The sequence below is a fragment of the Bombus pascuorum genome, chromosome 5, assembly GCF_905332965.1.
Source record: "Bombus pascuorum chromosome 5, iyBomPasc1.1, whole genome shotgun sequence".
NCBI classification, from domain to species: domain Eukaryota; kingdom Metazoa; phylum Arthropoda; class Insecta; order Hymenoptera; family Apidae; genus Bombus; species Bombus pascuorum.
The window spans coordinates 15,010,530-15,036,220 of record NC_083492.1 but is presented as its reverse complement, the minus strand read 5'-3'; the positions used below and the strand labels follow the sequence as shown (position 1 = coordinate 15,036,220).

Sequence of the window (25,691 nt, the reverse complement as noted above, 5' to 3'; positions counted from 1 at the left end):
CAATTTCATTGATCGATACGAAATTGGACGCGGTTCAACTTTCACAATCTACATGAAATATAATAAAGCGCACCAAACAATCTGATATTAACTTGTAGCATCAAATATCAGTTACAATAATGAAATAAAAGAATCGGGAATAAATAAAAGAATACAAATGAAAGAATAAAAGGGCTTATTAGGTCGTTATACATTATCTTTCTTTCTTCACCTAGTTCTTTAGTTATTTTCTTCGTCATTCGGATCCTGCGATATATGCCAAATATCGTTATGACATAGCACCGGTAGATTCACATTCAGGACGATTACAAGGTATTGCAATTAGTGTTGAATATTACTAAAATATACAATCGACAATAAAAAGAAGGAAAATAATTTTTTAACACACAATAATTTTATCCGGCTGATCCGAATAAAAAAAAGATGCTTAAACATTTGCAATTTCTCAATTTTATAATTTATACGAAGCTATTCAACGTGGCTTGTCGGCGGTTCGCATATAATAACTAATTACAATTTATTCGTTGTACCATAAAATAGTGTAGACGTACGAACTTCGATCTAAAACTTTAAATTCAATCAGAAACTATAAGTTCACCGAGAAACGTTCTAACAAAAGCTCCAAATTTCATATCTCCAATAATAGAAGATGCAAATATAATTTCCCCGTTATTTAACAAAATATCTATCTTTTGGTTTAAAAAGTCGATCGTCAAGGCGTTTGTTTTGTATGTTGTTGTTGTAAGTTGTATGACGCCGTAATCCAGAATATTTCTACCCTTCCGTGGGCGCGTTTACTATCGATCGATCCGAACGCACGCGGCACTCGTTGCCACGAGTTGCAAAATCGTGTAAGCGGAGCGAGAGAGAGGGTGCAAAAACCCACCCCCCGCGCAACATGCTATAAGTACCGGACACGAACAGAGCGCGGGCTTATAGGTCCCGTTGCGGTCTTCCTCGTTCGTTCGTTCTCTTCAACGCTACCACGATCACGGACCATTACCGGTGATCTATGAATAGATCACGAGATCTTCGACTGCCATTTTGACTTCGCGTCAAACGTAGATCAATTGACGGGGGGACGTAGACAACACGTGGAACATTCGAGAGGAAGAGTAACAGGGAGAATGACAAGGTCACCGGTGAATCGGGAATTTGGGCAAACGGAAGTTCGATCCTGTCAGTGGAATACTCGGGGCTGGGATCCATGCTGATCGTGATGCCGATTGGCGTCACCTGAAATCACATTCCACTATCGTCCACCAGGATGAAGAATAGCAAGTCGATGATGGATATCGAGGACATTTGTGGGTGTTCGAAACTACCCTCGATCATTCCTAAGAAGGAACTACCGCACTTGAAATCCACTTCCGGTAAGTTTGAAATTATTCGAGTATAGAACGGATTGTAGATTGAACTGTCCGAGATTGGAGAGATTGAACTGAGTCGAGTAACGTTTTATTGACTACCGTTTGATTTACTCACCTCTGTTATCGAAGTGGGTTTCAATTAGTTCTCCCGCCATTTATATCGAAGTCTAGAAAATTGAGAATTTCAAATTGAAAATTCGAATTTGAATGTAAAAGAAAGTTTGAATTTATTTGAATTGAATTGAATTTAAGTTTGATTTATATCTGAACTTGAATTAAAAAATGTAAACTTTTCTTAAGAAATTTGTATCTAATCTTGCGTTAAATAGAATCTGAATTTAAATATCTAGTTAACGAAATAGCCGCAATCTTTTTAAAGATCTAAAAATCTTGTACTTTGCTGCTCGACTTTCGTAGAATTTCTAAAGTCTCGTCTTATCAAATCTCCCCAAAAACTTTCGATAGATTCCACTCGTCACTTTGAATTCTTGACAGTTCTCTGGATCTTGATTTGTACGGATGGAGGATATTGATTGAACCGTTTCATCCGACTTCCACGAACTTTTCCTTCTCTATAACTTTCGTTTACCATTCTTCGAAGATTCTTCCTTCTCTGGCACAAAATGTCTGTGATCCTGTTAAATTTAACGTGATTTCAGTGGAAGCACCATCGATGCTGACTTACGTTCCAGTTTTTCATATTGCGGTTCAGACACGTCTCACAGGGATTTAGTATCACATTGACGTGGTGACCAAGTTTTGGAACAAATTTGCAAATAATTTTACATTAAATTCTTTATTTACCTCATTTCTGAAGAATGCTAGAATAACCTGTTAATTGGATCATTTCAGATATATATTACGACTTTTTGAATAGCTCGAATTCGACTTAATGAGTATTAATTTATCTTTATTAGCTTTCTTTCACGACTGACAAGTTAAATCAGATATCTCGATTTGATACCAATATTTTTCAAAAATTTCAATTTCTCGAATATTTCACATCTTTGAAACGCCGAAATGAAATTCACGACGTCATGGAAAAATTACAACAAAGAGACGGTCGATATTAACGCGTGCTCTCGAGAAGAAAACTCGGACGATCGATAAAACCCATAACAAAGCCAGCTATACACTTTAGGACCTTGAATGAATACTAATTTCAATGATCACGTATAATATAGTAACATCATCACGAAATCCAAATTCTTCTACATTTAAAATCTTCAGCCAGGATAATTTTCAGAATTCAAATTTTATTCGCTCTTTATTTTCTTAGATTTAAGAATCTCTTTAAAAATTTTGTGTGTTCAAACTCATTCCTCCTCCTTTTCTTAAGCTTTCCACGAAAGCTCTTTACTTTCGTCGAACTGTTTTTTTGTTATACTATTACTTCTATCGTAAAAGCGATCTTTTTCATGTACTTTCCAAGAATTTTATATTTAACTTTTATCGTATGTACGATTTTAAATTTGAGCTGCTTCATAAGAAGTTTATTAAAAATCTTCATGAATTCCAGGCTATAACTTCTAGTATCGAAATCATAGTTGCTTCCGTTTTGTAATTTCGATGGAGCAAATGGTTTCCGTCCACACCTTACGGCCATCCTGATTGAAAGCAGTTTCAGGTCCGGAGCCTGTGTATTTCTCTAGTGTGGGACAAAATAAACGTCAATAAAATCACGATTTGCACGATCGGTGGGTTACGTTGAACATCTGTTCACGATAAAACAGTTAATCGACTCAGAAGTAGCTCGCGTAAAATATTCTAAATAACCCCAGTATTTCACCTTGATAAAAATCCAATGGAGAAGTATAATCTAAAACTTTCATAAATATCTATCTAAAGTACCTAAGAAAATCATGAAGTTTCAATTCCCCTGGTCATAAGATAATTTCTCAACAGAGTCAACTAATACTTTAAAATAATTGAACCGAAGATAATATAAACAAGAGACTAACGTTCCATCAAAGACAAAAATGTGGTAGAAGAAAAATTACGAATAAATGAAAAAACTTTAAAATATTTCAAAAATCCAAAAGACTAAAAATGTGTTTTCCGATTACAACAAAATTTCTCCACTCGTCGTAAAGTTATTTCGAAGTCAACTCTTTGTTTAAGATACATCGAACGAAAAATAACGTAAATAAGAGAAAAGGGTGAATAATCGCAACAAATTGTACAAAAAAGTTATCTAAAATAAGACACGAGCCAAGTGACGGTCGATTTTTTCGTTACGTTCATGAAGAATGATTTCCTTCCTCCGGAGACCAGCTGGTTCTTTTCTGGACCCTTCGTCAACGTGCTCGGATTCTCTCGGGCAGTTACCCGATGGTACTTTCCTTTTCCTCGTACGCTCCTCTCTTTCTCGCATTCTCTCGCTTTGGTTTGTCTGAAAAAATAAGAATAGCTTTCCTCTTTTGATGCGCTCGTTCCCCGACGAAATTTTGGAAACGTCAGTTTCAATCGTTCTTCGACGACGACAACACGCATCGCGACCATCTTCGTAGACTATACAATTCACGTTCTGTTTTTAAAGCGCGCCAGCGTCTTTTCTCACAGAGTATGTAGCTCAAACGACTAGATCATGTAAATAATAAAGTGTGATTCTTCTCGAGTGGAAACCTATGGATATGTGAAATTCGATTCACGAGTGGCGCTATTTGGTGAATGAGATTGGCCAGGTGAAACTTCAATTAAATTTGAAATTTGCTTTGATAGTTTAAAAACTTCGTAACATAACCAGCTGAACCAATCTGATGGTATGATATTAGTCGTCAAAATCCTAAAAGGAAATCAACTTCTGAGGTTCGTTATTGTGCGAAATCTTCAGGGTTGTGTGTGTGTGAATGTGTGAAATAACTTTGACAAATGAAATGGGACACAATGAAATAAAGATAATTCAAGCCTTTCAAAACTTTTAAAAGGTCACGTCATAAGCAAGAACCATTTTCCTCAATTACGAACAACTAACACTAACGAGATCTTACTAAAAGCAGAGGCCAATTCTGCTTAATCATAATAGAAAGCAACTAAAACTTGAACGAAACTTTTAATCAAGCCATGGACTATCCTACATTCAACAATCTTCGTTCCGAATAAATAACCTGTTTACTTCCTTGCACCTTGCAACGCAACCCCGCGTTTCAACAGTTTCAACCTATTATCGACATCCGTCATTTTAAAAGAAAAGGAAAGAAGAGAATTCCTCGAGGATCAATCAACCACGACGAATCTCACAAATAGCTATTTAAAAACTACCAGCTCCATATGCTTGTACTATTTGATTTGAAAAAAAAACACTCGAAAGCACCAGCCGTTAAAGATGTTTCCGTGACAAAAGAAAGAGCACTTTTTGTGATGTAGTCAAGATGCCCTTAAAGAACGTCACGAATTTCCTGCTCGAAGGGAGCAGCGCGTCGCGGCGCGAACGTTCTTCTAACTTCGTTGTGTTCCATCACTTCCACGGGGTGTCGCTTTTAGTCTCCTAGCAGGGGCCTGGGGCCCCAAGCAGGTGTAACACGGAGTTTCCATTCACCGTGACGTGTTGCCGCGGAACGGACCAGTGTGCACGCTTCCTACGTCTTCGAAGAAAATTCTCTTGTTTGCTCTGCCTTGACAAACACTGGCTTGGCTACCGAAAGGAACGTGGCTTCCCGAAAGATCAACGATCGCGTGAGAATGCGTGTTACAAAGAACAGTGATTGTTGATAGTGAGATGGATAGCTCGGTTATAATTGAGTTATGGTAATTGAAACTGTTCCACTCTTTAAGAACGTTGTGATAGGATTCAGTAGATACGGACTCCTAAAGAAGAGATTTCTTGTTTCGTTGTTTGACAGTGCAAGAATGTGAGAATAATCGTACTTACTTATGGTGTCTGGCATTTAGTGACGTCAACGAGACGTGACGTTAGATATGACGATGAGAATGTAAAATGTGAAACGAAGAAGAAAGTGAAAATGTGATTTGTTGATGTATTAAAGATTTCTTATATAAGAGTTTACATCGCCGTGTAAGAAGAAACGTCAAAATGGTTTTCTTCGGAAGAAAGGAGAAGATAGAAGATCGCCGGCTATTAGCCAGCATCGATGCTGTGAATGGCACCAAACTCTATCAAATAGAAAATGGTAAAGCTACAATGTTAGTTTAGATTTGTGTGGTTCTACATTGAAAGAAATCAGTTGAAAAATTTTCTAATGTAATGTTCAGAAGAAATATTTCCTTCCCGTTCTCCATCAGAATTCTGCGAACGAACTTCTCGTATCTAAATATTATTCCTCCGCGTTTACGCGCTTCGCTTTGGTTTTTAACAAATTTGAATGCCCTTTTGCAACTTCGTCGTTTCTTCCTTTTAATTGAAATTAATTAAAATCCCCAAGGAGTTCAATAATCTAAAATAGAGAAGGTTCGGAAAAATTGACGCAATTCTAAATGTATTTAAATATTCTTCTCTTCTTAATTCTTCTGCACTTCTGTTTCATGCACAAAATCAGTCAGAACGAACGAGCGGAACATTTTCTGATTCAATACTGAAATTAGACAATCTGAAATAACAAAATATGCTAAAAAATTATACTAAATTTGGCACGATCATATTTTTCTTCAAATAGAAGATATAATTTTCTTTATATCGTCTCGTATTAAAGTTAAAGATTTGCAGTTGCTTGTATAACGTATCGCCAAACCAGCGTTTCGTTTCGCCTGTATTCACACGAACAGACTGGTTTAAGAACTTTTTCCTTCGGCTGTAAACCAGGCGAGAAATAGGTCGAGGCGTTCTGGAAAGACGATACGCGATCGTCGTAGTATGGCTCTATGCACTCGTGGTTCGATAGCTTCGTGTAACTACACGCATTTATCATGCAAACGTTCCGTCGTCGACATCGCTTATCATCGTACATTCAAGTGGCCAATCACTATTTATCAGAACCACTCGAAACTGGAGAACGCCTCGTCTCGTCTTCGATAATTAAACGTCATAAATTATAAAGATACAACTGGTTCGACAAACTGCCCTTTATGATAAATGTGTTCTAAGGGATGTAAGGTAATTGGAAATGAGATAATTTTAGAAAATTTTATGACTTAACTTTGTAACAGGATATGTTTGCGAAGATAAGAGATATTTTTAGTAAAACATCTTGTGTCGTTGCTTTTATTAAAATAAATCGAAATTTTAATATATCATCTGTAAAAAATTAAGATTCCAAGGCGTTTGTCAGTGAGAGACGCCACATTTCCAAATACATTACAAACGATTTGTAATCTTTGATTTAAACTCGTTTTTGGCTATTAATATTGACAATTAAACAATAGAACGATCTTTTTGTATTCTGTGTTTGAAATAGTAAAAAGATTTTATCTCACTCATAATTACGCTAAACGTTGTCTCGTATTGAAAATTGTTCGACAAAGTAAGGTCAAACGAGAGTGAAAAGGTAGGTCGAAGTCTGACTATGACTCTAATTAGTCCTGGCACTTGTGAATGGATTCAATGTTAATTGGCACCAGCTGGAAGCCATTGTTAGCAGTAAGATGACTCTTTGGTCCTTGAGTTTGCTTCAAATTTCCTTCGAATCCGAACATAATATGTTTGACTCTAGATTGTACAAACTAAATTGACGAACATCAGACTTGAAATTGAGATTCGGCTAATAATCAGCCTTTGATTAATTAGGTTCTCAAATCTGGAAAAATAAGTTCAGCAGTAACTCTATCACAAATAAGTCGTATGTAATGAAAAGTCTGGTATTCATTCACATTCATAAAGGAAGTACTTGCTAAAATCTTGACAAAAACTTCAATTTTTAATATAAAATAAATAACCCTTAAGTTTACATTCTAAAAACTAATACCCAACATTATTTCATTACTATTTTGATCTCGATTAAATTATGAATCTTGCAAAAACATATTTTCCCGAGTTGTTAAATTTATTATTTATTTTCTTTCTATTATTTATTTTTATTCTACTGGCATGTGAACTGCATATATGAAATAATATACACGCCCTGGTGAGCATATAAATCAGAACATTTTGTTTTCATAACACATGTAAAATATGTATGTGCTGTTTATTTCTAAATTAATACTATTATACCGTAGAATGGAATATTCTCAAAATTACAATGTTTGCTCAAATAATACGTAGCGTTTTAGGCGAAAATATACCTGAAATGTATAAAATGGAAAATAATTTCGGCTATAGTGATTCAAATTCACATTTTTATAAAAAAAATATTATAACTCAATATTATATAAATATTATAACCACTATAGAGGTACTATATACTACAGCGCTATACTTGAAACATTTTAGCATATTATACGCATTTTGTACATTTTTGTGTACTTCAACTTTCCATAAATGCATAAATATTCGCGGTCCAAATATAACCATTTAAAAATTTTACCTCTACGTGAATCATACTTCCTTTCGCATCAACACTTACTCGACTTCCCGCCTTTCGATTTTTCCACCGAAGTGTCTCATGCTTTAACTCCAGCCACCTGTGGCTGCCCCAATATTGATCCATCGAATGGCCACACCCGGCATCCCCTCGCGTCGCTCTTTTGCACCCTCGACGCTCGTGCCGGTAGTGTCGTTGCCCTTCGCGCACGTCCACGTACCACGGTGTTATGGAAAAGTGCCTGGTCACTGTTCCAGCCGCCTTCATGCACGTACGCGACAACCTGGAGGAGCTGGGCAAGGTGGCTGACGACACGGATCTGCTCTTCCTCAAAGGCCTCCTGGATAGCCCTGTGGTCACGTCTCTAGTGAAGGTGAGTAAACGCGTGTCTTCATGCTAGTGATCTTTTCTGTCTCCTGTATTACATCATTGTCCTCTCATTTTGTATCCAGTTACGATGATAAACTTTCGTAATACGAAGAATTCAGGAATTTAGAAATCTTCTATATTATTAAATATATGGTAGAAAATAAATTCTAAGCAAGTTGGTTTAAATTTCGTTAATAAATAAAAGAAATGAGGTTAGTTTGCCTGGATGTAATGCAGGTGGACGTTTCCTACGTTGAAAGGATACGATTTTCCATTGAAAATAATTAAAATTAAAGATGTTGTTTCGAAATATCTAATATTGTAGGGAAGCATGACCGCATATCTTCTCTTTTGCAACTGTGAACTGAACTGACAGTTTGTTATAATCGTTTCCTGTTATAAATCATTGTTTATTCGCACTACCGGCTAATTTGCAGTTCACTACAATAGAACGAAGAAGTTTAGTTTTGTTACAACAGGATGAAGATTGTGTTTTCTCATTCGTAGTAAATGAAGATCAATGAACGCAACTATTACAGGCTCGTAATCGATAGCTTATTTGTTAAATTGTTAATTGCCACTTGCTTGAGTATAGAATTTTTTCAGCATATATCGAATCGGGTTAATTGCAACCATTATTCGCGCGTATGTGTATTATTTTTGGCATCGGCGAAATAAACAATAGCGTGCGTCGTTGGATCATGCGCGCTGAGGGCAGATGGTTTCGAGACACATGCACGTGCCACGTGTTTACTACGCTCGATTTTACGAGAAAGAGACCGTCATTTACGAGAGAGTGCCTCGTCCGCCGTGAAATCCCCGTACGAATACAACGCCGTGAAATGAAAAACGTAACGCAGCCAGCCGCGAGTCCCCTTACCGAGGTCGGTAAAAATCTTCGAATGTCGTTGAACTCGTTCCTTCCACGCTCGATACTCGTTTGGGATCGGTTTCTTAGCTCGTTCGTAAAAATAGGAAAGATATACTTACTCGTAGGCTAGCTGGCTTGTTTAGTCTGTTACTATCCTGTCTTTTATTGATCGATTACGGAGCTTTATTTAACTCTAACATTTGGAATTCTGCAAAGCTGGATACTTAACCTTTGGATACGTTTATTCGTTTCTATGCCTCTTCAGAGTTTTTCTTCTCGATTATTCATTTATTTAGGCTTTTAATGTTTCCTTTAATCTTTTTAATAAAAGTGTTATTTTTTTAATCTCTTGGAAATTATGAATAAAGAAGTATCGGAACATTTAGTTTCATACAAAATATAATAATTAATCTAAATTATTAAGGAAACAATTAATCGGTTGGAATTCTGTATTCGTATAAGATTGTGATCCAATATATCTGTTGTGAACGGAAGTATATATGTTTTGTATTTACTTTTTCTTTAATTTAAGTCATAAATATTCCCTTGATGGAGAAAATTGTTTTACAAATAGTTAACCTGAAAACCCACTTGTCGCGTATGTGTTCAATAGCGTACATTTCTTTTCTCAGAAAAATGAGAAATAATGATCGTTTTCTAACTTAGATAAATTCGTTCCTGAAGAGGTTAACATTTTTACGTGCCTTTTTGCTGTTTAGTAAAAACGTCATCTATGTCATTTTCACGGTACATAAATACGCTTCGTTGACCGTGTCGCCGCTCGTTTTCGTTTCCACAGTTTCATTACAGCTTCACCATCAAAACTGTAATAAATGAACACCTTTTCACTTGCCTATTTCTCTCAACTTTTGATTTCAGCTTTCTGTTCCACCGCAATGTATAGTATTCTTATATTACGAAAGCTTCCTGTCAGTGAACAAAACACTTTCCACGAGTGTATTCTATTCTTCAAAATACTATTCGTTCTCACATACAACACTCAGCGCTATTATACAAATTTTTATTTCCCATCGTTGACATTCAATCCATTCATTCAACTTGTAATGGCCACTTTCTGTTTTGTAAAACAAGAAATTCAGACGCTGAAAACCTTTTGCTATAATTTATGAATGTTACGCCAGACATTCTCAAACAATCTCATCTAACAACGGCTACCTGAATTCAAAGCAATAAATCGACTATGAACTCGATATACCACACGAAGACGCATAAATCTTCTAAGACTTAATTCGCACATTTCTAGCCATCGAAACTAGTGTCGCTACGATTGAAAATATCCAGACTTGGTTGTGCACGTGATATTGGTTAAAAAATGATCCGGTGGCATCGAATATAATTTTATCATCTCGTATTCCGATATTCAACACGACCAACATGTTTTTGAGAATTACGATCTGTAGTAAATCGTTACAAAAATTTGCACAGAATGAATCATTCTAGAAATACATACATAATTAATTCCTATAAAAATTCGCAACAAACTATTTGTTCTAATCATTCTCAGTCTCTTTGATTACAATGTATTAATTTCAATTGCTACATTCATCAACAAATAAAACTAGATTTTTAAAACATAAATAGTGTTTTTAATTCTTATACGATTTTTCAATTCTTCTTGTGCAAAGATGAGCCAACGTTTCCACTAACCGAGCAATTCTTACGGAATTTAAGAGACGCTAACCGCAAAGATCCCGTAGCGCAGGAATGTGCGACGCTGGAACTTGAAAACGTCGAAGCACTCGGTCCGACCAATGAAATTTTCGAAACAAGTTTTGTACGCAGCTTCTTTTTACACGCCGCTTGCACTATGGCTGCGTGAAACAGCCGCATTATTTTGGTCGTGACATACATTTCCCGTCGAACCATGGAACAACTTGGGCTCTTCAAGTGAAAATACTACTATCCGCCGATTGGTGTAAATTCAGCAGTGTGACGTGACTACGTACGTCACCTCTTCTCTGATCCATTACGTAACAACTATGATACGTCTGTGTCTATTTCTCATTACGCCTCGACCTTCTTCATTTGTATAATGCATTCATTACTGTCGAGTCTTTGGGATCATTCCATATCTTCGGTTATAATTTTAACGACATTTAATGTTTCGTAAAATATATTTTTTCACATTTCATAGATAACTTAGGTCTCTACTAAGTTATACAACTATTTGTTGAATCAAATCTGTTTTTAATAAAACAATTTAATAAAAAATTTGGTGGAATTTTAGTTACTTTGTCGATGATTCACTGTATCTACGGAGAGTTAAGAAACGTTCAACAATTCAGTGTTCTATACAGAAGAAGAAGTGCAGTTGAAAGACTCGAGCGTCTTTTTATTGGAAGTCGTCCAACAGGTCGAACATTTTCTTGAAATTCTTAGAATTATAAAAAAGAAGAACTTTGACTTTAGGTCTCTAAAAATATTCCAAAATGATGGCGTAAAAGATCTTTGAAGTTTAGCGTATCTGTAAAGTCTCAAAGTTGGTTGCTGGCTCGTGACCCAAAACCGTTCGAATTATCTTGTTCCCGATCAACTGCACGCATCCGTGGCTTTCCTGCGATACGTTAGTGCCCATCCACACGTATATATGTATACACCTTACCGCACCTGCTGGGCCCACATTCCATCCTGTTCTTCGGGATCAGCAGGTAGAAGTCTCGTCTGGTGTCGAAAAGTCGTTAAGAAGCCGGTGTTCGTTTCCGGCTGGGTTCAAGGCAACAATAGCAAACGTTGACAGATGCGATATGGTGTTACTGGTTCCGTCGAAAACCGTGAAAAGCGGTCACCAAACAACCTTGGTAAATTTGATGGCTAATGTGGAACTGTTGGAAGAAAGAATCTGAGAGAGGTGTGAGAAGTTTGATTTTCTCGTGGTATCTCTCCTCCAGGTATTTTTATTTTCGTATATTCTAAAATTGCTGGTTTATCTTGGGAATGTCTTAATGACTCAGTTAAACGTGGTTAGGTTTAATTAGGCCGAGAAGTCGCCTGAGTAATAGGAAAATTTCCATTAATAGAGTTACGTTGTGCTCGAGCAGTAGGTGCAAAACAGAAACTGAGTAAATCTTGTCAATCTTTATGAATTTGATAAAATTCGAGATACAAAATTACTGTGATATTCACTATAAAATGGTATTATAAAGAAATCAGAGTCACCAATTTGATTGAAAAAAAAAGATTCAGAAATCTATATAATAAAATCGGACACTTCGTATATTACGATATTCTACTAATAACAAACACAACTTTCCATCTTTCTTTCCATCTCATCTATCTTGTCTAACATTTCTAAATTTTATAGCTTTTACGCAGATAAACCTATAAATTCTAGTAGAAAAGAATTTTAACTCAAAAGTAACATCACAGTTTACAGAAAAAAGGCCTCATTAATCTTCCACCCCTGTACCAACTACCCTAACCTTTGTATTACTAATGACAAACTCCACTTCCGTTCTTTTTCCTCCGTCTCATTCATCCTGGTCTCGAACGTGTACCTTACAAAGCCATCCCGTGGACAGTCCACCGAAAAGCGGAAACCGCGAGGGTCCTCCTTGGGAACAAAGGCGTTTCCTGCGAAGGGAAGAAGCGAGCGAGACAAACCGTGAATCAGGCGGTCGCGCGCCAGCGGCGCCGGAAACCAGTAGCGAACCATGCCTCGTGAATAATCCGAGTATGTTAATTGACAAATCGTTGCCGCGGCTTCTCTGATATCCGGCGTAATTGACCGCGACCTCGGAGGTCCTGGCCAATTGGCCCAGGCTCGAACTCCAGCGACCGAGTCATCGCTTATGACCACTCTCGCAGAAATCGCGAAGCAGTGTCACGTCGCGTGCGCTCGTGTACACACACGGATTACGATGTAATTTCAACCGGCTTTGTAATCGCGTGAAGGGACGAGCGAAGAACACGCGTATGCGACATTGACGCACGTGTAAGTGACAGGAACGTAGCTGGCAAAGTTATGCACCATGCGTTTTCAGTTTGATGTCGTTTTAGTATAATTTGAGAGGATGGAAATCTGGAATGCAATTTTGTTGATATATTTTTGGAACAATGGTTGTGACATGTATATGTATATACGATGAAAGAAAAGTTAGAGGCTTTCCGAAAAAAGCATTCGTATCGCAAAATGATGAATTTAATGAATTGATTATAAAATATATTACAATTATTTGACATTAATTTTGTTATGAAACGATATAAGGTATATGTTTCTTATGTAAACTTTTGGAACTAGATTTTGTCTTGCCAATAATCAAAGATTAAAGATTAATTAAGAGGTTTTAAAGATGTTAAAATTAAAAGAATATTTAATAAAGATACCTGAAAGAAGAATTACTTCAAAAGTGAAACTTTCCTAATTATTCATTACACCGAGACTCGCTAATGTTGCCGTAGCAATAGCTGTCTTTAACACTAGAGTCATACGATCCCGTTGTATCGCGTAACGGATTATTGAGTACCTCGAGAAGGGTCTACCTGTGTCGCAAGATCGACAAACCGATCGGTGTCGATGACTGCCAGCGTTTCTTTTTTGCCACGACATTATATTCATCGACCCGACTGCAATCGAATTGCATAATTATTCAAATCGACGACACGTACATACGTTATAAATTCCCATCATTGACAAAAGCAGACTCGGACATTTCGCAGCTACGAAAATATGTCCAAGGACAAGAATAAAACGAAAGTTAGGAGTTTGTGTGTATGTGTACTTTCACGCAGGAATAATGTACGCAATTGGAATGCTCGAGTAGTAAGAGGAATACCCCTCTACTTCTTCTAGATAGAGTAGCTAGGATATTTAACATTCCTCGCAACGAGGCACGTTCTCGTTTACACGTTGGCACTCCGTTTAAACATCGCCGCTTTTCCGTGTCGAAAGAAACGTTGGAAGTTCCGACAATGATACTAGCTAGATAATAATATTATCGTGTAACCAGCTAGTACAACATGACCTACTTACTTTAATCCTAAAATCCTCGATTTCTAACTCTACACGCGTAATTAGTGAGATTATTGTCAATCGTAACCTCGTCGAGTTCAAGAGGTACCCTTTAACTTTAAATCTGATAGAGTTAATTCAATCAATAAATAGACTTCGTTTATTCATGTTTGATATATTATAAAAGGTGACAATAATTAACCCCATGTCATTGCATTAAAATTTTATTAGAAGACTATCGATCAGGTGTCAACTAATAAGAAGAAAATTTGAAAATTCTAAAATATCAAAATAGCAACATACATACCTACTACCTATCAAAATTCTAATTTCCCCACGAACTTTTCCACAACAATTGGTATTGTTAATTGACCTCGTTTCGCTGTAATCCTTAATCCTTTTGTAACAGTTTCAAATCTAACTCATCTTACATATATTCGCTAATAAAAAAAAAAAAAAGTAAGAAAATTCTAAGAAATATTTTTAAAACTACGTTTTATACACTTGTCAATTTTCCTACCAACGTAATCAATTTCCAATTCTCAACAAACAAGTGGCTCACTTTCACAGACTAATTTATGTGACACAAGCAGAATCTATAAATAACAGTAAGTTCCAAGATAAATAAAAAGCAATATTTCTAACATCGCTTTCCTCTTTTCCCCGAGTTGACGAATATAGCTGCTTCTGAACGACTGCCAAAATCACAACTACCCAAATAAGCTTCTAAATGGAAAACTACCATCGATTTTCAAAATTCCATTTATGGAAAATCTAGTAGAATGGGGTCTAAAGCACACACGTAGACGGCCCTGCATCGAACGTAGCGGAGTGTTGCATACCATCCGAAGAAGGGCCCCCACCTGTTTCAGGCTGGCCGCCTGACGAAGGTGGGGGCGAAAGAAACGTCAGTAGGCGCGGCAGTTTTCTGACGCCGCTTACCTAAGCAACACACACGGTGTGCGTGTTGTCCAAGTCGCGTTTATCCCTTGTGGAAACCCCTCGCCAGGTTCTCCCGTGGCCGTTTACCCCGTCGGTTGTCGCCGCGTGAGTGCACCCTCACGGCACTGGCCGATCGATACGGCGAACTCCAGTTCCAGGACGGAGGCCAGCTCGTTCTCCAAAGTACTGCGTCCTACCTGACGGAGACAGGCGACCTCTGCCTCGGCGTTTCTCTAGGCTTCCAGTGTAAGTTAGGATTCCTACGAAGAAATCTTTGAGGAGGCTCGTTTTGTCATTTTGGTGGGACGGTGGTGAGTTTGGGGTAGAAATGTGGATAGATGGAAAAGGTGGATGAGTGGAAGACTGTTGCTGCTACGACGACACGTGAGATCGGGAGAAAGCGCGATTCGTTGACCGTTGGCCCCTCTTGGCGTCTGTGGTCCGTGGATCTCGAGGTTGAGAGTAGCTCGATCTTGAGAGAGTACTATGATCTGTATTTTCATACATTAGACGTGCTTCGTTTATCAATTGTTAATATTATTCGTGTCAGTTTTTGAACAAGGGCAATGTAAAGATAACGGTGAAGTTTTTAGGTGATTGATGATTCTATTTTGGGGATAGTATTATTCTTCTTCCTGTGTAATTTCTAGCAGAAGGGGAGGAGAGAGGTACTGTTGTCCATCCATATTTTGAATCATTCGTTGTGCTTTGCTTCATTTTTTGGAGAAACAGAACTTGGTGGAATTCGGAATCGTTCAACGATCCTGTTAAGGAACAGCCGCGCAATTTCTTGAAGTGAACGAAAAAACAAAATTTGGGAAAGTCTTCTAATTCTCCTAAAGGAAGATATTATTCCACTTGCTATGTAATTTCTTGGAAATACATAAGATAGAATTTCAAATTGCTTTCTGAAGAAAAGTTACTGCATTCTTTGTTTTGTTTTTACAGCAGTAAGTGAACATCGATTAACATTTTTCTTGCAAGTCATTTGAACTGTAGTATCGTTTAGAATTGCGATATTTACTGTACGAACGTGTGATTTATTTGATTTTCGTTCGAAAAATTTCAAAACGAGAGATAACATAAAGGAAATAAGAAGGACACGGAATTGTCACACAATTGTTTGAATCATAGTAGTAATGAAACGTTTAGTTATTGATATGTGTAATGAGCGAGTTGCTGTTTGTTCTTGAAGCGCAATAATCCTGTGTTTGTTTCGTGAGAGGTTTTTCAGGGACGTCACGGAAGAACAGAAGAATTCATTATAGGCTACAACGTTCGTTGAACGCCAGCTGTTCTACCGTCGTTTTCATTATAAATACGGTATAATTCATGCCCACGACAATGACAATCTTGCGACATATGGAGAAATACCTCGATTCTTCGTTCCACGTAACGTGGCATTTTAATTTTAATTGCTATTCGCAACTAATTGTTAGTTATTTCTTTTCCTTCGATTATCTCTCCAAATTATATAAAAATAACTACGTTTCATTTTTAATTTTCACGAGCTTGTGAACAAATATAAGCCTGTCATAAAGGTTGCAAAAATACAATTCGGAGGAAAAAGACTTAAAGAAAATGAAAAAGTTAATTTTTATTACTTGACATATGTTTTCATGTGGAAAAGATACAACTGATTTGAAAATAATTTTTTAAACGTAACAAGGTTGTAAAAACAGTATTTGAATTCTCGAAAATAGAGAATTGCTTATCCAAATACGAAGTTAACGTTTGTGTGCGTATTAGTTATTCCTAAGGTAATCGAACTTTCTAGCACGCGTTAATGAAACCCTCAAATTTCGACGTGCACATACGGTTCTAGATAAATCACACACTGTTTTCTTAGGTTTCAACCAAAACACAACTCCAACCGTGTTCTTTGATGTCTCTCGCGTCGTGAGTTGATTTATTGTTGCGTGTACATACAAATCGCGTGGGCAGAGAGGCCTAAATCGAAGATTCATTTCTTCCTTTTGATGCTCCTTTTCCAAGATGTACGATATTTTACATACGGCAACTTATGCCATATTGCAATTCGTATAATCGATACTGCAACAAAATCGTTGAATCGACATCGTGCATCTGCGATGCACATGTATCGACGCGAATGATTCGACGATGAATCATACTGGCGGTGAGGAACATCGACTTCGACGGCTTCGTGAAACAATTTCCATAGACGAACGATTCGCGTTGGTCTTTCAAACGAGAGGAGAATTTTTCATCTGATCTTGTTCGATTAATCCAGATATGCTCGATCGTTTTGATAATTTTTCTCGAAATATCACCGCATTTATTTAGCGTTTAAAGTAAAAATAACAATAATTTGTTCTACTAATATTAAGTGATTGTCGAAAAATAGCTATTTGTCTCAAAGAATTAATCTTATCTGATCAATTTGGCTAATTTTGACTGACACCTGAATTTTTCGTAATATTTTTAAACACAATCTCACTTTCCCTTTATTATAGTTGAGTATTTGCGTGATATATCTCTTTTGATTCCATTAGTTGAAATATAATTTTTTCTTTCTATCTGTCTTTTAAAGAAATTATTCTAAGAGGTATATGATTATTCGTTGCTCGGTATTTTCCGTCGTGGTGTTCAGGTATCAAGTATTCTCGAAGGTGGCTCTGAAACACTGTGAATGACCTACTTTCGTAATTACTCTTTCATTGTTGTAACGTTGCATTGGCTGGTTCAATGTGGAGTACACTAGCCTTACGTGGTTCGACGCTAATCCAATCAAACCTCGTTGACACAGGGTCATCGTTGCGCAATGATAATTTCACGCTCTTAGGTGATAAGTCAGCAAAAAATGCTTGCGATTTTAATCGATCAAAAAATAAATTGAATCTAATACATTACTGTCTTCTACGAAATCTTCACATTTATGAAAAGAATTTGTTCGATAAATATAGAGGAAACATTGAAATATCTTTGATATCACGCGTAACATTGTTGATTCAAGTGTAGAGTAAAAACCTTCGTTCCTCTCGGGTTGTACAAGGGGACCAAGAGTAACCAAGGTTCCTCGTACGGTGAATTTGATGCGGAAACCCGTTTCGACTTTCACAACTGACGACGACTAAGCCGTTCACTGTTTGTGGCTTTGGCTATACGCTACCACGTAGCCCAGAAAGGAGTTCGAGGAGCGCTCGATGCCCTCGATGGGCTCCAGGGACTTATTATTTCGTCGATGATGATCGATTCATTCTGTAAACCTCTGCGCGGCAATACGTTAGCTTCATATCATTGCAGTAATTTTATTTTGATATAGTTCAATCATCGATAATCAGATTCCTATGCTATCACTATATCTATAAAAGCATAATTTTCAAATCTTCGAAAATAATTGCTCGACTAACTTAATAACTTAATAAACTTAATAACTAAATTTACCAGGTAAGCTAAGACATTCCAAAGAAAAATACTTAAAGAAAAGAATCTAATCTTGACTGAGAGATCCTAAAAGTTGCCGGTCAAGTTAGTAGGACGAACGAGGACGACTTGAACAAAAACCAGTTCCAATGGAAACCTGACAGACATCGTGGCGTGACTGTTGCAGGTCCAGGAGCGTCTGGAAGATCCTCCACTTCACGTGGAACCGGTATGCTCGTCCATTTGTGACATCGTCGATGAGGTGTGTCACGCGCTGCGCTCCTCCAGGGACGAGAACGCGCGCGAACTCGTACGATTATTAAGAAGCTCGCATCTAAAAGCCCTTCTAGAGACGCACGACGCGGTCGTCGAACGAAAGGAAGCGCCATCAAAGCCGGAACCATCGCAACTGACGATGCCTACCAACGAGAGGACGGAAGCTGTCAGGATGGTTGGACTTAGGAGGCAACCTAACGAACCTCTGGTAAAAATTCTTTCATGATAGAATTCTTGAATTCTAGAATTAATGAAAGAACACAGTGTCCCAGTGATCATTATGCAATCGGAAAGGACTGACAAAAATAAATTTCTAAATTTTCACATGAAATCTTTGTTGATCATACGATGACGACTGGATCACTCTGTGTAATGTTTGTGGCTTTACAATTAACAGAAAAGATGAATTGAAATACAATTAACGGAAGATATGAACAGATAGATATGAACGTTTGACGCTTTTCCAAATAATCAAATAATTTTTATAGCTCAAAGTCTCGGAAATATATTTTTGAATATTTGGAAATCTTTGTAAAGGTTTCAAGAGTTCGGGGTGTTAGAGGATGTTTAGCTTCTGTGCTTGACGGTTTGTTTCGTTGGTGAAGAAAGTGGCTGACGAGAAGGCACGTCGAGCAATCAACAAAGAAATATAATCGTTCGCGCCGACTTTCTCGTTCGTGGCTCTAGTTTTAGAGGTTTACCATTCCGTCACGTGAGAGAATTCCCATTCTGAATCGGATTTAACACGCTCGAACGAAGAAAAGACGGAAATGCCACTCGCAGTTCATAAATAATTCGAAAACGTTTATTATCCGCGCAATGCTGATTCGAGGCCACGTGGCCTCTTCGATGAATCTGGCACGTTCTTCCAAGCTTTATACCAAGCGAAGAAAACATTTTAACAAAAACACAATACATTATTCTTCCTTATGCTGCTCTTAACCTTTTGCATTCCAAAAATTTTTATAATAAAATTGCAGCAGCACCGATACACCTTTATAATAAAGTTCTTGGAAGCTAAGGCTTCTCTTTCGCAAAGAGACAAATGGCGCATTAACGATACGATCTTTACATTATCCTGAAGTCGATTTCACGTGTTAAAAACCAGACAAAACATCCTTGGGAGCCGGTAAATTCTCTGTATGCTAAATCACAGTCTGTTTCAACATTCGCTATTTTCTCTCATTGTCAGCAAAAGGTATTCTCGACAAACAAGTGCACAAAGCCATGATCTTGCATGATGGCCTTCTATCAATGTTCGTTTACACTTTTACACAAAAATGGAAACAGTAGGTCTTCTCAAACAAGTAACACCGCAAGAATGTAACAACAAAAATGGAACGGACATAAAGAATCGTCGATTGTTCTCTAAATGTACTAAATAGCAAACGTGGTTGCATTTAACGGGAACAGGCGAGTTTATTTTCACTGGTACGTTTTTGTACAGGGTCTGACGGTGCAGGTCGACGAATCCGGAAATTTGATCATCGCCAGGATCTTAGGCGGAAGCACTGCTGCCCGCCAGGGACTCCTGAGAACCGGCGAGGTAATCCTCGAAGTGAACGGGAAGGAAGTTCACAACCCTGAGGAGCTTCAAGAAGCCATTCACGAGGCGAAGGAGAATTTGTCGCTGAAACTTGCACCTGGAATCGCTTCTGATGGCAATCGACCCGTAAAATCTACGGTAAGTGAACATAATTTAACTTTCGATTTGGTTCAAGTTGGCTAATTTTAAATTCCTTTATCTTAATTCGTATGGTATAAATCTAAATTGAATTTACACCATGAATAAAGTGGAAATTTAAAAGGAAGGTAAAAATAAAATTCTTGAAAGGCCACCTTCTTGAAAAGAAGATTGCTTCTATTAAAAGCATGAAAGTATAGAGGTACGAAAATATGTTTAATCGACCTCTTAGGATCTTTACGATTCAATTTAATGGCATCTATATGAGACACATGGTTACGATTTCCATCTTCTGACAAGAGGTCTCTTTAACGCGATTCAATTTAGACTATAAAATTTTACTATTTCACTGATAGAATTTGTCCAAAAGATTGAACAGAACATGCTGTCAAAACCGTGTTCTAAATATAAAAATCATTACTAGAAACACGAATTGTAATAACTCTTTATATCTGGCGGTAGTTCTGTATTTCGTGTGTAAATAAATGATAATGTGGATCGAGAATGGGAAACTCAATCCGTCGAAGAACACTTGCGAATAGCTCGCACATTGTTTATATATCCTGTAATATCAATTTTTTCAAAAACGCGAAAGGTTTTAGGAATGGAAATAGATAAGAATTATGTGAAGGAAAACATCGGAGCTTAAAAACCTTATGTTTTGAAGACAAGAATAAAACATAGGTGGATAAAAAGTATCAATAGATGAAATTCTAGAGAACTACATACTATTATTACTAGAAAAAACAATCATCTACGTACAGATATATTAATTGTTTAAATTATATGCTAAATCGAAGGAATTTAGTAAAAGCTAACAAAATAATTTATGTTATAATAATAAATATATTGCAAATATTCAAGAATAGATAGACAGCGAAAGCATATATTTAATCCCCAAATCAAATAAAAAAATTTATAATTAAAGAAGAATTAGTCAGTGTATTGAATTTGAAACTGTTATTCTATTCAAAAAAAAGAGAAGATAGAAGTCATCGTTAAATTGAGAATATTTATACAAATTCATATTTTTATAAAAACAACCGAGAAAGTAAAATCTGGGCAGGCATTTGTTTCAGCTACTAAATATTTTAACAAGCACTATACTTTCATTCTTTTATGCCTTTTTGTACATTATAACGCATTCTATGCATTTTTGTATGTTCAAATTTCCTATAAATACATAAAAATCCGCAGTCCTCCTACCACGTCTCTCTCCTGAAATCTCGAATTTGTTTTCACATTACAGTGTTACATGAGAGCGCTGTTTGACTACGATCCATCGGAAGACACTCTGTTACCATGCGTAGAGATTGGACTTCCATTCCAGAAAGGTGACGTACTACAAATTGTAGACCAAGCAGACCCAAATTGGTGGCAAGCTCGGCGAGTCGAAGGCGAGGGTCTAGGTCCGCCTGGTCTAATTCCGTCGCTGGAACTGGAAGAACGAAGAAAAGCATTCGTGCCACCGGAAGCGGATTTTGTACACAAAATTAGCATCTGTGGGACTAAGATCTCTAAAAAGAAGAAGAGGAAGATGTACCAATCGAAGTCCAACGGTGAATTTGACAGTGCGGAACTGCTATTGTACGAAGAAGTGGCCAGGATGCCGCCATTTAGACGTAAGACCTTGGCTTTAGTCGGTCCAAGAGGAGTTGGTCGCAGGACGCTGAAGAATAGACTGATAAATAGCGACCCTGAGAAGTTCGGTACCATTGTTCCGTGTAAGTGTCATAATTTTTGTGTGTCGTGAGAGAATGACAAACAAAATTGATGGGAAAATACCATTCGCTTCTACTGTTAACAGTTACAAATTAGGATTGTAATATTGTGATTCATAGAAGTCATATGTTTATAGATACCTCACGACCACCCAGAGTACTTGAAGAAGATGGCAAAAGTTATTGGTTTACTGACCGCGAGTCCATGGAAACGGATATTAGAGAGCATCGATACCTTGAATATGGAGAACACGGTGGGCATTTGTATGGTACAAAGTTGGATTCCGTGAGGGAGTTAATCAGAGCTGGCAAAATGTGCGTTCTGGACTGCAGTCCAGCTGCTCTGAAAATACTTCACAACAGCACAGAATTTATGCCCTATGTTATCTTCATAGCGGCACCAGGAATGGAACAATTGAAATGGTTGTATGATTTGGCGAGGTCGACTGGAACGAGCAGTCGGAACTTGACGGTAATTACGCTGCTATTATATATCACTGCCCTTTCTATTTTTCTCTATATGAAAATTATATTTTTTTATCTCCGATACGACCAATAATAAAGCCGAGAATGAAAGTGTTCTATGAATTGAAGTTTCTACTGAATGTTTAAAATTGCTTTGATTATTGATATCATTTTTAATTATTGAAACTACTGGTTAATGTTACTCAAGTTTTTTAATCGAGTTTTACAACTACTCGTTAAAATGACTTTCTATCAAGTAAATACATTTCCACGAATACAATATATTTAAAAATTTACAGAATGATTGACGTATTTATTATTTTTTGAGAACATGTTCGAATTTCGCGTACGAGAAATAAGAAATCTATTTGAAATAGAACGATTCGATGCGCGAAATTTGTATAAAGAAGAAACATATATCGACGGCACAGGCCTCGTTTCAAATAAACATAGCCATCAAATATTTTACGATGCAACCTTCCGAATCTCTGCCTGCCAGTCTACCGTCGTCGTGTAAATGCGTGTAATTTGCCTATTATAAATGTATCGCATGCACTTTTGTTCGATTACAATGACTCAATAATTGGTTTCTCTTCCATAAAATTCCAAATACCAACTACTCTTTATACTCCATTTAGATTGATATCGAATATTTTCACATATTACCCGTTGTATAACTTCCTTCCCTCGATTGACGTAGCGTTCTTTATTTAATCTTTCGTATGTATTTGATGTTGGCTTTGCTAGTTTGACCGCCAGAGTTCCATCAGGTACAGCTCGAGAAGAGCCAGGACGTTGGAATCTCTTGCTTCCTTGTACGAGGTTTGTATTTGCATGCATATTATATTTTTCTTTTCTTTTATCGTAATGTGATTGCTTGTAGATGTGTAGTATTATTGTTTGAAATGTACCACTATGCAGAATCACGTAACATTCGAAGAAAAGTTGTAGTTTATATGATATCTAAATGCAGTTTATTGACAATCCATTAATTTTAAAATGTAGTTTATTAATGAAATTAGGTTGCTGCATAAAGTTTGTCCGCCTCTTCGATCTTATAAATAAATTGTCAATGTTGTGGTATATGTAACATTGCTACCTAAATCAATATAAATTGTGCTTCCGAAACTCACAGAAAATAGGAAAAAAATATGTTCATTAATCACATAGTAATCAGACATTCAGAATGTTCACATGATGACAAATCCAGTATCAAAATTCTCATTTTTTTCAGACATTACAATACATAACAAATGTAATAAAATATATCCTTCTTTTAATGATAAATCCAACAATTTTTTATAAAAGAAGCATTTATAAATGGAATTTATAGAAGATCCATTCTGGTGGATAGGACTTATGTAGCGACTTAATGCAAAACAAGGAACAAATATATTCAAGGCACAGTATGGAAGCTACAATCTTTCTAACATTCAATCTTCATTCAATTGGAAAGAATCGCCATCAACAAACACACTTGAACTAAATGCAATCAAAACTTAATCTTTCTTAAACTTTACAAAGTGCAACTAAATTATAGTTTGCTTTTCACTAACCAGGAGGACGATCTGAAAGCAACGTTGGAAGAATCCGCGGCCTTACAGCGTGCCTACGAGAAATATATCGACCTGGTGATTGTGAACGAGGACTTCGACAATACATTTAGACAGGTGATCGCCGCGTTAGACGCCTTAGCCACCGAACACCAATGGGTTCCGGTGAACTGGATTTATTAAACACTATTCAGGCTACCTGAGGGAACAAGTAGTTTCAAAACAGATGATCCAATTCCGGGCTACAGTATCGTGCAAAATAACAAATTATTGCATAATTTTCTGTGGAACACATGATGGCGTCTTTAATATACCCATGCTTGGCAAACTTGATGTCGAGTGCATCGTTAGTATATTTATAGCATCGTATCGTCGTGCAATGGAACAATTTTATGGTTGTACTATGTGTATACAGAGTTCTAGTGTGTTGTGTATATTGTCTCCATCAAATGTATAAATACTTTTAAGCGAAATGACGCACTCGAATCGGGTAAAGAAGAAACGAGACATGAATTTCTTCTATCGAGCGGGGAGTCTCCGAAACGAAAGCAACAAATTTCGAACACGTGCATTCTTCTTCTACTTATGATTAGAAAAATACTCGGGGCTATGAAGGCCAAGAAGATATAGTATCTCGCTTTATGATGCTACGTTTCCAGCAAGTACAATCGTGTAGCATTTACGTTACTTTGTTTTAGGTTTACGAAACGATCCGTTCGCCTCCTAAATTTCGCTCGTTAATAACATATATTCGTTAGAAATCTACAAAAGTACCGTTAAAAGATACAAGAAAATAACAAGAAAATTAGAAAATAAACATATGAATTTTGATTTCAACGATAGTAGTTAAAAATTTTTAATTGTTTTAATATTTTTAATATCTTAATGATCCAATATCTGATAATTTTCTCTGTGAGTCTCTAAATTGTCTTTTCACGCTAACTAAAGTAACGTTACAAAAAAATTCTCGCATACATTCCCCTTTATTACCCAGAACAACTAAACGGAAACGGATCGCGATTAAAGTAGATATACGTTATAGACCGCCGTCCAATTATTTTTAGGATACGTCTAGTTTTAATTTCCCTTGAAGTACGAGTCTGCATATGTATGTATGTTTATTTACCATTTGTCATACAATGTACTTTCGTTTCTTTTATAGAGATATCTATTATATATACATATTATACATTATATATTTCATGAATCCTGTTTGTACCGCTCGTGCACTTTGAACATATTCCTGGCATAGAGTGCCTTAATAGCATAGCCTTACCGGGCTTGCAGCGAAGACCTACTATGTCGAGACGATATATTCTCTTATACTCGAGAGTTTTACGCAAGACACGTCTAATAACACATTTTTCTAATGCTCTGACACGCATGCACATGGAAATTACGACCGTTGCAGATCGCTATATATGCATTTGATCGGAAGCTCCCGATCGTGCCATGTGATATACGGAAAAATAAAGTTTATCGAGCGTTTGTTACGAATTTGAATTACTAATACCTTTCTATCATTTTCATTATCCTTATTTCCTACAATTTCTTTTTATTGCCCACACTCGGAACATAGTCATAGGGTCATGTATCTCTTGTCCATCTTCTACTCTGAAAATTACAAAATGAAAGACTTAATTTAAAAATTATTATAAACAGGTTGTTTTATGT

At 36.8% G+C, this 25,691-nt stretch overlaps 1 protein-coding gene across 4 annotated transcripts; it reads left to right on the top strand.

Moving 5' to 3' along the window:
• Positions 1-1,134: 1,134 nt before the first annotated feature.
• LOC132906937 (protein PALS2) lies at positions 1,135-25,505 on the top strand. 4 transcript variants are annotated; one of them, XM_060959606.1, is made up of 8 exons: positions 1,136-1,373; positions 8,041-8,156; positions 18,506-18,802; positions 20,042-20,278; positions 21,528-22,002; positions 22,137-22,471; positions 23,212-23,286; positions 24,024-25,505. In XM_060959606.1, the coding sequence occupies exons 1-8, from the start codon at positions 1,268-1,270 to the stop codon at positions 24,198-24,200; spliced, it is 1,818 nt and encodes a 605-aa protein (XP_060815589.1). In that variant the 5' UTR covers positions 1,136-1,267; the 3' UTR covers positions 24,201-25,505. The 4 variants fall into 4 exon arrangements, with proteins under 4 accessions (XP_060815591.1, XP_060815589.1, XP_060815590.1 ...); XM_060959607.1 differs by lacking the exon at positions 1,136-1,373 and adding an exon at positions 5,389-5,500; XM_060959608.1 differs by lacking the exon at positions 23,212-23,286 and having other exon boundaries at positions 1,135-1,373.
• Positions 25,506-25,691: the final 186 nt, after the last annotated feature.